Genomic DNA, 14,043 nt, shown 5'->3' with positions numbered 1-14,043 from the left:
TATATATATATATATATATATATATATATATATATATATATATATATATATATATATATATTCAATAGATATTATAATTGAGATCAAATGACAGCCTCTTTATACTCTTCAACAAGTTTATATATTAAGGAAGTCACACTAGTGCAGAAACGCTATTTAACGTCGGTTAATTTGGGCTTTTAACGTCACTTTCACAACCGACGTCTATACGGGTGACGTCTATGGGACGTCGCAATTCCTCCGAACCGACGTCTATATGCACGTCAATTAACGATATCGATCGACGTCTACATAGATGTCTGCTTATACTTACACCGACGTCTAATTACTCTATATAGACGTCCACCTATGCTTAAACCGACGACAACATGAATATATAGAAGTTGTAAATGACACTAACCGACGTCTATGTTCCTTATAGATGTCAGACCATGCACTAACCGACGTCTAACAAAGGCGTTGTGTTTTAGTGCAGTTTTGATCCAAACTTTCGATAGCATAGTGCAACACTCTCCTCTCGCTAATTTCCCCACAAAAAAAGCTTGCGTCTTTTGAATCTTTTATGACCTTTCAACCCAAAACCGAACCTGGGTCCATGACTACTTCCCATTATTCAACCGCAAAAGAAAAAAATTACGGTGACACGAGAACTAGACAAGGACCCAAGTTCCATTTTGGGTCGAAAAGCCATAGAAAACTCAAAAGATCGCCACTCTTCTTGTGAGGAAACCAGCAAAGGGAGAATGTTACACTATGTTACCCAAAGAAAGGATCAAAACTGCACTAAAACACAACACAAAGAAAGCCAAATTTTAATCAGTTGAATGACAAGAAAATCGATAAAAAACTAAAGAAAGTTTAAACGGTAAAGCATAAAAAAAAACCACACACCTAGGATGCAGGAGAGGACGAAGACCATGACGTTATGAGAAACCACAATGCAATGCCGCAAGAGATAAAAAGTAGAGGTGCGCAAGCGAGTAAAAGAAGAGGAGAAATAGAGAAAAAGGAGAAGAGATGAAGATGTGATGAGAAACTGAATGACGATAAGAGTCTGCGGTCTATTTAAAATGAAATGGGGCATCAGTTGCTCCAGAAACCGACGTCTATAGACGTCGGTGTTTCAGGGGATTCGACATCTATTCTACGTCAAAGAAGCTGAAAAGATTGACGTTTGATTTCCTGTCAGGGTAGTTCACGTCGGTGCCCCTCCTAGCCGACGTCAAAATTGAAGAATTTTTGTCTTCCCGCCTTCCAGACAGGCCTTAGACGTCGCCGTTTGACTATCTGACGTCTAAGTGCCTGAGAATTAGGTGAACAGCATAAATTGTCGCCCAGTCGACGTCGGGTTTTTAGGGGATCCGACGTCTATGCGACGTCTAAAGCTGAACCAGTTGACGTTTGATTTCCTGTAAGTGACTTGAACGTCGGTGCCCTTTTCTAGCCGATGTCGAATTGACTGTCTTATCACATACCTCAGACAATTGGACGTCGGATAGTCGGCATGTTCGATGTCTATGATGTCATAGACGTCGCCTAACAGCGTAACTGACGTCTAGTTTTCCAATATATTTACGATAATGCCACCGTGCAGTGATAGATGTCGGTTTTTCACGAAACCGACGTCTAATGGGTGACGTTAAACAACGTTTTTGCACTAGTGTCAATCCAATAAATGTCATACCAGCAATCTCTAACAACGACATTGATATTTATTTGTTTTATAAGTCGAATCCATTAACAAAACAACATTAAATAATTCAATAACTTGATTGCATCATGATGTGTCCAAAAGAGGTCACTGACAACCTCAATCCTCCACACATCTACTCCAATGTATGTACTTGTCGCAATCCAACATCATCATCAACTTTTACAACTTAGCTTTCGACCGTCTCAACAAGCGTTTATATATATATATATATATATATATATATATATATATATATATATATATATATATACCTTACTATGTAAACTTGTTTTATTGTAGTTACATTATGATAATTATTTTGTTTGAGAGTCAACAAAATATTTGCAAGTGTTACTTGGGTTTTAGTCATATCTGTTGGGAATCCAAGTGTGAGTCTAAGTCACACATTGGATAAAAATGAGAAAGTATAGCACTATATAATATGAAAGACCCACTAATCCAATGCCTTAAGGTTTTGGGTAAAGAGTGGTGTCGATCCCTTATGTGGTTGGATGTTATTTGTGTTTGTGTAATCCACAAGGTAACCTCCTCCTCGATACACCCAATAAAACCTACCAGCATAAGGATGTCCCACTAAAGTTTCTGCTAAATCATGGTTGTGGTATCCGTATATCACTTGGAATATCCATCATCGCCATTACAAGATGGCTTTTCCCTTTACTGGAAAGGACACTTACATTTTTGGGTGTCATACGTACTAGGTTGGACATTGGGTTTGTATTTTCTATATTTTCCACCTCTTTCATATCTTAGCAACACAAACGTTTTCCTCCAACAACATACATATTCTAGATCATATCCAATCCTTCTTACCCATTCAATTAAGTTTTCACGAGAGGAAAAAATTTTATTTGTTGTGAAATGATTCGTCAGATCTCCTTCAACAACCTCATTTATAAAGGACAAAAATTCTGGTAACATGGTAGAATTTATTTCAGAATTCATCCCCTAACGATATTCGCTCATTTAGACTATAATCACCTATAACAAAATAAAAAATTAATACAATAAATTCAAAATTAATAATTATATTATAAAATCATAAACTAATACAATAAATTATACATTTATAAATTTATTAAGAATGTAATCAACTTAAAAAAAATACCAAAATAAATAAACTTAAAACTATATAAAAAATTATTAAAATTTTTTATATCAATTTTCATATCTAAAAAATTATAAATATTAAGTATTTAAAATGCATTTTTTATATTAAAAAAAATTAATAATTATAAAAATGAAGTTAACTTGTTTTATCAAATTTTTGTATAAAACAAACCTAGTTAAATAATATTAATAAATTAACATGCAAAAATCTAAAACATTAATAAGAATTATATTTTAACAATTACATATTATCTAATTAAATTATAAATTCATAAAAAATCATACATAATTTTAAAAATAATTATAAATTAATAAAATAATTGGGTTAAATATGTTTTTAGTCTCTATACTTCGGGACAATTTTGGTTTTAGTCCATTTTCAAACTATGGTACAATTTAGTCCTTCAACTTTAGAAAACTCTGGTTTTAGTCTTTTTTACCAATTTTTTTTAACTTTATTTGTTGTTTCAAGCACGTTTCTTAGTTAACATTGAAGCAAAAATGTGTCAAACAGTGTAAACAATCCAAATGCTATAATGAAACGTGTTTGAAACAACAAATAAAGTTAAAAAAAATTGATAAAAAATATTAAAACCAGAGTTTTCTAAAATTGGAGGACTAAATTACACCATAGTTTGAAAATAATAAATATAATTAAATTTTTATATATAACATTAAACATGAATTGATTTTGACATCCCAAGAACATCGGATTTTCATATCCGATAGACTCATTAAGTTTATTCTTAATCAAAAATAGTTTTATTAATTGTTTCGGTGGATATTTTGTAGAACCGAGAGACTAACCTGGCGAACGCGATATTTAGATTGACCGGATCGCTTGCTTTTCTTGGATCTTGACTGTTCGCTCTCCTTCACCTTTGACCATTCGGCCCTATACTTTGGGGCGATTTTGCTTTTAGTCCCTCTTTCAAACTAAGGTACAATTTAGTCCTTTAACTTTAGAAAACTCTAGTTTTAGTCCTTTTTACCAATTTTTTTTAACTTTATTGGTTATTTCAAGCACGTTTCTCAGTTAACATTGAAGAAAAAATGTGTCAAACAGTGTAAACAATCCAAATGCTATAATGAAACGTGCTTGAAATAGCCAATAAAGTTAAAAAAAATTGGTAAAAAGGACTAAAATTAGAGTTTTCTAAAGTTAAAGGACTAAATTGTACCTTAGTTTGAAAGAGGGACTAAAACCAAAATCGCCCCAAAGTATAGGGACTAAAAACATATTTAACCCTAAAATAAAACAGACTTACTTGAAAATCTGGTTAGTTGCTAAATATCTTTAATTAAATATTCTTTCGAATATTCCTGATTATCCTTTAATTATTTTATAGTCTGCTTATCAATATCTTTAACAAGATATTCTATATTGTACATTAATTTTAATGAATTCATAGAAATTAGTTTATATTAATTAAAAATTATATAATTACATTATAAACTCATACAAAATAATACATAATTTTAAAACTAAATATAAACTAATAAAATAATTAAATAAGTAATATAATTAACTTTTTATATATCATATTAAACCTGAATCGGATTTTTACGTTCGAAATCGTGGACAACGAATATCCATAGATTCATTATAAACTAATATAACAAGTATATAATGTAAATATAAATAATATAATGTAAACATTTGACAGAGATAAAACATGTATCGAATATGAAAATCCGAAGCTCCCTACATCGGATCTCAATTGCCAATGTGTTCATTTTCGGATTTCGATATCCAATTCATGTTGTCTTCCGTAACCATGCAAACACATTAACAAAAATATAATACTAACCTCCCTCTTGAGCAATATCAATGCAACCGGCAAGTGTAACCATGCAAACAGATTAAAAAAAAAAAAATACTAACCTCCCTCTCCAGCAATATTAATGCAACCAACAAGAGCACAAAAAAGAAGCATTCCAAGCTAACACGAAGCACGACCCCAAGTGCACTACCACAAAGCAAGTCAAGCTTCTTGGATGTACCACTCAAGCTGCACTCGAATACTAACAACCCCTCTCACATATCTTTAATTTTGAAGACCACACTCACTCACAAATATAACAATTGATATGACTTGCAAAGTAAAAAACTGAATAGAAAAAAAAATATTATCTGAGAGCTGGAATTCAAATATAAGAAAACTAAATAGAAAAAACAACACACACAACAGACAACACAAAAGTAAAGGTAAGTTAAATACAAGAAAAGCATCATATAATAATTTGGTTTAACAATTAACAACATTCAAGAACAAACAATTCATTCAACCACAAAATAACTATACTCATTAATCTTGATATAATGCTGATATAGACTACAACAGGCATGCATTTATGGTAGTATTTACACTCTGCAGAGTTATAAACAAGGGTAACTCGACCTAGTCACCATGAGGTAAATCTTCTACTCCTAAAACTCAGAGGGCTTGGGTGAAGACCTCCTGCCATTCTCTCCGCCACCCCATTCAACTATACATGAGTTAAATAGTTGGTAGAATATCTAGATATCTGGGTACCACAATCTCTCTATCAAATATTCTCTTACAACATGCTATAATATAGAATCTCTCCTTGAGATTCTTCTCATAGCACACTTTTCTCATATTACATTACACACCACTTTCATTCTCATATAAACCATATATTTAGATATACATTGCATACAGTAAGTACATGGATCCATTTGAAACCATATACATATAACTGTTCACTTTGACCTTGCATACAAACATATATAACATTGATTATACTTCAAAGGACCATAAACAATCCCAACAAGTCATCAAAAATTACATGAAACCATTCCATATACATTAATACACAAGAACAACCCAAGAAGAACCACTAAACAACACAAAACTCCTTCAAACTCAAACATAGGCAAGGAAAACAACTTTGAATCCCTCACCAATAGCTCCAGAAGGGTCCAAAACTGGTACAACGTCGCCTAGTAGCACCTGAGCGCCTAGGAATAACGCTCAGTGTTGTAACATTAGCTCCCAGCACTGGTTTTCAACTCCTAGAGTGTAACTTTCGTCATTTTCAACGCTAGCGCTATCAATAAAATTAAAATTCAATTTTCTCACTTTGAACACTTTACCCCGACTTCTAAAGACCCCTAGGACCCTTCAGACCTTTTAAAAACTCTGTAAACACTGTTGGAACTCAAATTGACACTTAAAACCCCATTTTCACTCCTATAAGCTACCAAATTCAATTCTACACTTTCTAACCTCTATATCAGTTTACAAACTGCACAACCAAGTATAAATACACTTGTTAGCACCCTCCAACAACTCAATTTCATCACAACCTTCCTATTTTACATTCTCGTCACTTAAAACCTCTAAAATGACTAAAGAACTCAACGTATGAAACACTTTTCACTTCTACAACAAACTTTTCTTATATAAGCCTTCTAAACAAGTCCTAATTGATCTCCTAACTTACCAAAAACTCTCTAAAACAGTTTACAATCCTTCCCTCACAATTTCACTACTCAAAACTCAAAGTTATAACCAAAAACATGTAAAAACTCACTCACAAACCATTCAAAACCTCTTATACCAGATTTTACTAGTTTGAAAGCTTGATAAGTCCTAAATGAATTCCCAATTGACCTCGAACTGTTATACCCTTCAATTAACTAGTTCCTAAAAAATTTACCAATTAACATCCCCTTTTTATGCTTAAAACTCAAGTAACCGACTCTTTTTCAATTTCACTCATTTTCTTTCCATTTCAAACAGTCAAACATCTTCATCATACATCATCAAAACTGCAGAAACATTTAAACACTCAATACCAAGCATTCACACATCATTTGATCATTTGTCATCATGACAAAAAATAGTAGAAACATTAACATATAAATTATTACTCAAATCAATTTATCATTCAATTAGACCATAAATTTCCGCTATAAAGTCTAACTTCCCTTAACTCACAGTAAACTACCCTATTCAAAGGACGTTTCGTCGATTGCTTGAAACGTAAGGAATCTCTAGACGAACCTACGAAACACCAAATTGGAAACGGGTAGAGTCCTTAGAACTGTAGGTGAACCAAGAATGACTAGAAGAAGCATGATTACACATGCAATAGTACTAGATTATTCTAAAACAGATTTCGGATTGGAAAGAGAAAAATGAATCAAAACTTACTTACTCTATTCTTGAAATTAATCGGGTAAATTTGTAAACCTTGACGCTGTGATCGTAAAGACACATCGTGATCGTCAAACAGATGACTTAGGAACAAGAACACTTAGAAAAAAAATAAAAAATTCTAAAAAAGTGATTTATAAAAAAATTATACGTTTTAAAATAATAAAATTCATTTATAACAATTTTTTTTTATATTAAATTCTTTTAACATTAAAATAATAAAGTCTTATTATTTTTTAACTCACTACCATTTCTAAATTAGCATTTTGTACATCTTCAATACCCAATATCTTCGAGTTTAATTCTTGTTCGAAAAGTTTCCCTCGTTATATATTTAATACACAGATACATATAAAGAGGATTACCTCTGTGTATACATTCTGTTTTCAATTTTAAGTTTTAAGTATTTTTTAAATTAAAATAATAACTTTATCAATCTTATCCTTTAAGTGATTATTATTTTAATTTAACAATTTTTTTTCAATTTGATTGTTTTTTCTCTAAAATTTAACTATTTTTTAAACTTTAATAACTATTACAATAAAAACTATCTAAGAAAAATAAACATTACCTACAATGGAATTATAAAAATAATTTAATTTACTTTTATTATTATTATAATATTCATAATCTTATTAGTTTTTGTTATCATAAAAAGAAGAGAGGTAAACACATGCGCTTAGAATATGTGTTTTCACTGATATCTATAACTATACTTGTATGAAGAGAGGTCTCTCTCTTTTGTGTATACATTTTTTTTTTCTAATTTTATCTTTTTAAGTATTTTTTAAATTAAAATAATTATTTTACAAATTTTATCCTTTAAGTAACTTTTTCTTTCAATTTTAAGCGTTTTTTTTTTCAAGTTGACCGTTTTTTCTAAAATTTAACTAATTCTTTAAAATTTCATTAACTATTACAATAAAAGCATTATCTAAAAAAATATACATTACCTACAATATAATTGTAAAAATTATTGAAATTTACTTTTATTACTATAATAATAATATTTTTTTTACTATTATAAAAAAGCAAACACATATGCGTAGCACATCTGTTTTCATTAATAGTAAATAAAAAAAAAAAATTATGACTAAAATATACAAATTTTATTTATTTAGGTAGTCACTTTTCGTAAAATAAAAAACGTATTAGGTTTAAAAAGAAAACATCATTCAAATAATTTACTTAAAGCATTGTTGAATAATAGTTATTAAATTTGAATATTTTAATTGGTAATATATTTTAAATGTACATATCAAAATTTATATATACATATGTGAAGTTGATAAATACGATGCATTTGTCATAAAGTTTTGAATGTATATTTTCGTACGGTAGAAAGACTCGATTGAAATATAAAATTGATTTTAAGAGTTTGTAAAAAAAAAAAAAAAAGAAGAAGAAAAAGATTATAAGTTTAACTTTTTCATTAACAAATAAAACTAACAACTAACACTTATTAATAGAAATAAACTAAATGAGTCAATCTTTCATTGACAAATATGCAAGCTTACTTTAGAATATGTGTCACCACACCTACACTAATAATAATTATGGAAAGAAGACTCCACAAATCAATTATAAAAACTACTGGAGACAAATGCGAGGACTCAAAAATAATAAAATATAAATTTTATAATTTATTGGATATAATTTTTTTTTTATTTTATACATAATTTTTCATTTATCTATGGTTATTTTCTTTCCTTAAAAAAATCTTAAGTTTATGATTTATTTGATTTTCTTGACAAATAGTTAAAAGGAATAAAAGTAGAGTGTAAAGCACATGTAAATGAATTATATACATGAAGTTTTGAACCTTATGTTACGGGTCATTTGAAATGACTTGGAAAGTCAATATTTCATTAAAAAATAATGCGAATTTACCTAATACTAATCATGCAGAAATCAACTCAAACTTTAAATATGTTTTTAATCACTTTAAAATTATTTATTCGAAATATTGATATTTTTTCTATTTCTTTTTTCAACATTTAAATCAATTTCAATTACGTTATATTTTTATTTGTCAAATACATTTTTCAACTGTACACAATTTAAATTCTAGTACGAAACATATTTGATGTATAAAATAAATGTTAACATAATTAAATTAAAATGATTACATTTATTTAACTTTAAAATTTCGGATAAAAATATATTTTAAAGATTAAAAATATATTTAATAAAAGATAGATAATTATTATTTATAAATACTTTTAATCTTTAAATTTGATTTTTCATAGTTGTTAACATGATTAATGTGGCTAACATCTAGATCATGTTGGTAAAATAATAATGTGAAAATACATTTTTAAGATTTTTCGGGCTAAAATATTTTTATTCTTTAAAATTTGCATTAAACTTTATTTTAGTCCGTTAAATTTAAAAGTGATTTTTTAACCACTCAAATACAAAATTTACATTTTAATTTTTGTAAATTAAAATATATTAGTCCTCCAAATTTAAAAATATTTTTATAATCTCTAGATTTGAAAGTAATTTTTTATCTCTTTCGATTTTAAAGTAATTTATTTTTACTTTTAAATTTGTGTTATTAAACAGTGATATGACAATAAATTAATATCTTTACATGGAAGAAACTATCCGTATTAAGGACGATAAATTATGGAACACGCCAACATGCAGTTAATAATGTTGACTTGAGTCATATACCATTGACTATTAGTTTATAAGTAGCGGCACATTCCGTGAATAACATGCAAGCTTTCTCTAACGTTGTAATTCAATATTGTGTGAACAATTCAGTATGATGTTCATATTTCCAACGCTTCTGTCGATGAAGTTACAACCCTTTTGGTTGTTTCTTCTAATGTTGTTTTCTGCATTTCCCCATTCTTATGCTTTCAATTCTTCCGGAATTGCTTCAAAAGCAAATGCTCTGCTGAAGTGGAAAGCCAGCCTTGACAAGCAGAGTCAAGCTTCTCTTTATTCATGGACTGCCAACACTTCTTGCAATTGGTTCGGAATTGCATGTGATCACTCCAATCATGTCTTCCAAATAAATCTTCCAAATATTGGATTAAGAGGTACGCTTCAAAATCTCAACTTCTCAATGCTTACAAACATTCACACTCTAAATGTAAGTAACAACTCCCTGAGCGGAAGTATTCCTCCTCAAATTGGAATTCTGTCCAATCTAGTTGTTCTTGATTTGTCTGCTAATAAACTCTCTGGGATTATCCCTTCTGAAATAACACAGTTGATTAGCCTTCAAAAGTTGAACATGGCACAAAATACTTTTAGTGGGTCCCTTCCTCAAGAAATAGGAAGATTGAGGGAGCTGAGAATGCTTCATGTTCCTTATTGCAATCTCACAGGGACAATCCCAATCTCTATAGAAAAGTTGAACAATTTGATTCATCTAGATATAGGATCCAACAACCTTTCTGGCAGTATTCCTCAGAGAATTTGGCACATGGACCTAAAGTATTTGTCATTTGGAACTAATAAATTCCATGGTTCTTTTCCCAAAGAAATTGTGAATATGAGCAACCTGGAGTTTCTATATCTTGGGGAAAGTGGCCTTTCTGGCACCATGCCCCAAGAAATTGACATGCTGGGGAAACTAATTCATCTCGACATGAGCAGTTGTAATCTTTCTGGTCACATACCTCGTGAAATTGGTAAGTTGATCAGTCTTACTTATCTTAACCTTATTGGAAACCAATTTTCAGGTTTTATTCCTCATGAAATTGGATTTTTGAGAAAACTCAGTGAACTTGATTTGTCTGAGAATTTTCTCTCTGGTAAAATCCCTTCCACAATTGGAAACTTGAGCAATTTAAGTTATCTTTACCTTTTTGGCAACCAATTCTCTGGCTTTATCCCGGATGAAATAGGAAATTTACATTCCCTTCTAACAATCCAGTTGCTGGACAATAATCTCTCTGGACCAATTCCTACTTCTATAGGTAACCTGATCAATTTGGAATCCATTTTACTTTATCAAAACAACCTTTCTGGATCAATTCCTACTTCCATAGGTAATCTGGTCAATTTGGAATCCATTTTTCTTTATCAAAACAACCTCTCTGGACCAATCCCTACTTCCATAGGTAACCTGGTCAATTTGAAATCCATTTCTCTTTATCAAAACAACCTCTCTGGACCAATCCCTGCTTCCATAGGTAACCTGGTCAATTTGGAATTCGTTTTAGTTTCTCAAAACAAACTTTCTGGATCCATTCCTTCCACTATTGGAAATTTGTCGAAGCTTCGTGAATTATTTTTACTTAACAATAATCTCAGTGGCAAGGTTCCAAAAGAAATGAACAGGATTATTGCTTTGGAAAATTTGCAGCTAGCTAATAATAATTTTGTTGGCCATTTACCTCACAACATTTGCATTGGGGGAAAACTAACACGGTTTTCTACTAGCAATAACCATTTCACTGGCCATATTCCAGAGAGTTTGAAGAATTGCTCTACCCTTATACGAGTGAGACTTGAGGAAAATCAATTAACTGGAAACATAACAGATGCTTTTGGTGTACTTCCAAACTTGGACTACATCGAATTGAGTGAAAACAATTTTTATGGTCATCTTTCACCAAATTGGGGGAAGTTCCGCAGCCTCACAAGCCTCAAGATCTCTAACAATAACTTATCAGGTGTTATCCCACCAGAACTAAGCGAGGCAACCGAATTACGAGAACTTCAGTTATCCTCAAATCATCTTACAGGAAGCATTCCACAAGATTTATCTAAATTGGTTTTGTTGTTTCGTCTATCACTCAACAACAATAATCTTTCAGGAAATATTCCCACAAAAATTGCATCAATGAAGAATCTTCAAATTTTGAGGCTTGGATCTAATAATTTGTCTGGGTTAATTCCAGACCAACTTGGAAATTTGCCCAGTTTATTGGAAATGAATTTGAGTCAGAATAAATTTGAGGGAAATATTCCTCCAGATTTTGACAAATTAATATCTCTTACAATTCTTGATCTCAGTGAAAATTTGTTGAGGGGAAGATTAACACATAAGCTTGGAGGATTAGAAAAATTAGAAACGTTGAATCTCTCTCATAATAGTCTCTCAGGTGATCTTTCTAGCTTTGATGATTTGATGGGCTTGACATCTATTGATATATCTTACAATGAGTTTGAGGGTCCACTTCCAAACATTCTTGTGTTTCGCAATGCTACAATGGAAGCAGTAAGAAATAATAAAGGCTTGTGTGGCAATGTTAGTGGCTTAAAGCCTTGCCCAACACTAAGTGGGAAATCACATAATCATATGACAAAGAAAGTCATAACAATGGTTCTACCCCTTACTTTGGGCACTCTAATGCTGGCATTGTTTGTTTTCGGAGTCTTGTATTATTTATGCAAAAATTCAGTGCAAATGGAAGAGGAAGCTACCAATTTACAAACTCTAAACACGTTTGCAATATGGAGTTTTGATGGCAAAATGGTATTTGCGAATATTGTTGAAGCCACTGAAAATTTTGACGATAAGCATCTCATTGGAGTTGGAGGACAAGGACAAGTTTACAAAACAATGTTACCCTCAGGTCAAGTTGTGGCTGTAAAGAAACTGCATTCAGTTCCAAATGAAGAAAACCTTAATGTGAAAGCTTTCAGAAGTGAGATCCAAGCTCTGACAGAAATTCGCCACCGTAACATTGTAAAGTTATATGGGTTTTGTTCACATTCCCAATGGTCATTTCTGGTGTGTGAATTCTTGGAGAAGGGCAATGTCCAGAATATTTTGAAGGATGATGAAGAAGCAATTGCATTTGATTGGAATAAGAGAGTGAATGTTATTAAAGATGTAGCAAATGCTTTATTGTACATGCATTATGATTGCTCACCACCAATTATTCATCGTGATATATCAAGTAAAAATGTCCTTTTGGATTTGGAATATGTGGCACATGTCTCTGATTTCGGAACAGCCAAGTTTCTTAATCCCAATTCATCCAATTGGACCTCATTTGTAGGAACCTTTGGATATGCCGCTCCAGGTCAATTTTCTTTCCTTATACTATATATTTTAGTTTGTCTTTGTTGGTCACAATTATCTATATTTTATCTTTGTAACTACTTCCTTTAATGCATATGATATCAACTTTTTAGTTTTTTACAGAACTTGCATACACAATGGAAGTGAATGAGAAATGTGACGTGTATAGTTTTGGAGTGTTGGCATGGGAAATACTTCTGGGAAAGCATCCTGGTGATTTTATATCTTCCTTATTATCATATTCATCCACTACTGATCATATGACATTGATGGATAAGTTGGAGCAGCGTCTCCCTCCTCCAACTAAACGTTTACTTAAAGAGGTGGCATCAGTTGTGAAGATAGCACTTGCTTGCATGACTGAAAGTCCACGATCACGCCCTACTATGAAGGATGTTGTCAATGAGCTTGTAGTGTAAAGCTCATCTTCCATGGATGAACTCAATATCTCAACTTACGTGTGTAAGTAAAGAGTGAAGTCTTTAAACAACATTCAGTTTACTTGCTATTTTCTATTTTGTACTGTATTTTTTTTTCTTTTGTTGTAATCACAATTAAATATTGTTATTAATATGTTTATTTGGTATCCAATTCAAATATATATCCAATAGATATTATAATCGAGGATCAAATGACAACCTCTTTATACACTTCAACAAGTTTATATATCAAGTAGGTCAACCCACTAGATGTCATACCAACAATATCTAACAACGACAATTGATATTTATTTGTTTTATAAGTTAAATCCATTAACAAAACAACATTAAATACATTCAATAACTTGATTGTATCAGGATGTGTCTAAAAGATGTCACTGACAACCTCAGAAGCGCATCTACTCCAATGTATGTACTTATCGCGATCCAACATCATCATCAACTGTTGCAGGTTAGTTTTCGACCCTCTCAATGAACGTTTATATATATACACATATATATACACACACACACACACACACACACACACACACACACACACACACACACACACACACACACACACACACACACACACACACATATATATATATATAT

The 14,043-nt window shown here is 31.1% G+C and overlaps 1 protein-coding gene across 1 annotated transcript; it reads left to right on the top strand.

Annotated features, from left to right (window-relative positions):
• Positions 1 to 9,801: 9,801 nt before the first annotated feature.
• LOC106770106 (probable leucine-rich repeat receptor-like protein kinase At1g35710) lies at positions 9,802 to 13,880 on the top strand. The gene is made up of 4 exons (XM_014655933.2): positions 9,802 to 11,021; positions 11,166 to 13,007; positions 13,130 to 13,468; positions 13,804 to 13,880. Exons 1-3 carry the CDS (start codon positions 9,815 to 9,817, stop codon positions 13,423 to 13,425), a joined length of 3,345 nt encoding a protein of 1,114 aa, XP_014511419.1. The 5' UTR covers positions 9,802 to 9,814; the 3' UTR covers positions 13,426 to 13,468; positions 13,804 to 13,880.
• The last annotated feature ends 163 nt before the right edge of the window (positions 13,881 to 14,043 follow it).

Source organism: Vigna radiata, chromosome 8 (genome assembly GCF_000741045.1).
Source record: "Vigna radiata var. radiata cultivar VC1973A chromosome 8, Vradiata_ver6, whole genome shotgun sequence".
NCBI classification, from domain to species: domain Eukaryota; kingdom Viridiplantae; phylum Streptophyta; class Magnoliopsida; order Fabales; family Fabaceae; genus Vigna; species Vigna radiata.
The sequence above is the reverse complement of the archived record's forward strand: the minus strand, read 5'-3'. Positions and strand labels throughout refer to the sequence as shown.

Bases quoted from the DNA above. Each gene is read 5' to 3' on its own strand.
- LOC106770106 (XM_014655933.2), top strand. From the start codon at position 9,815: ATGAAGTTACAACCCTTTTGGTTGTTTCTTCTAATGTTGTTTTCTGCA. The intron at 11,022-11,165 runs GTAATCTGGTCA...CTGCTTCCATAG, and splicing joins ATCAATTCCTACTTCCATAG to GTAACCTGGTCAATTTGGAA. The intron at 13,008-13,129 runs GTCAATTTTCTT...AGTTTTTTACAG, and splicing joins CTTTGGATATGCCGCTCCAG to AACTTGCATACACAATGGAA.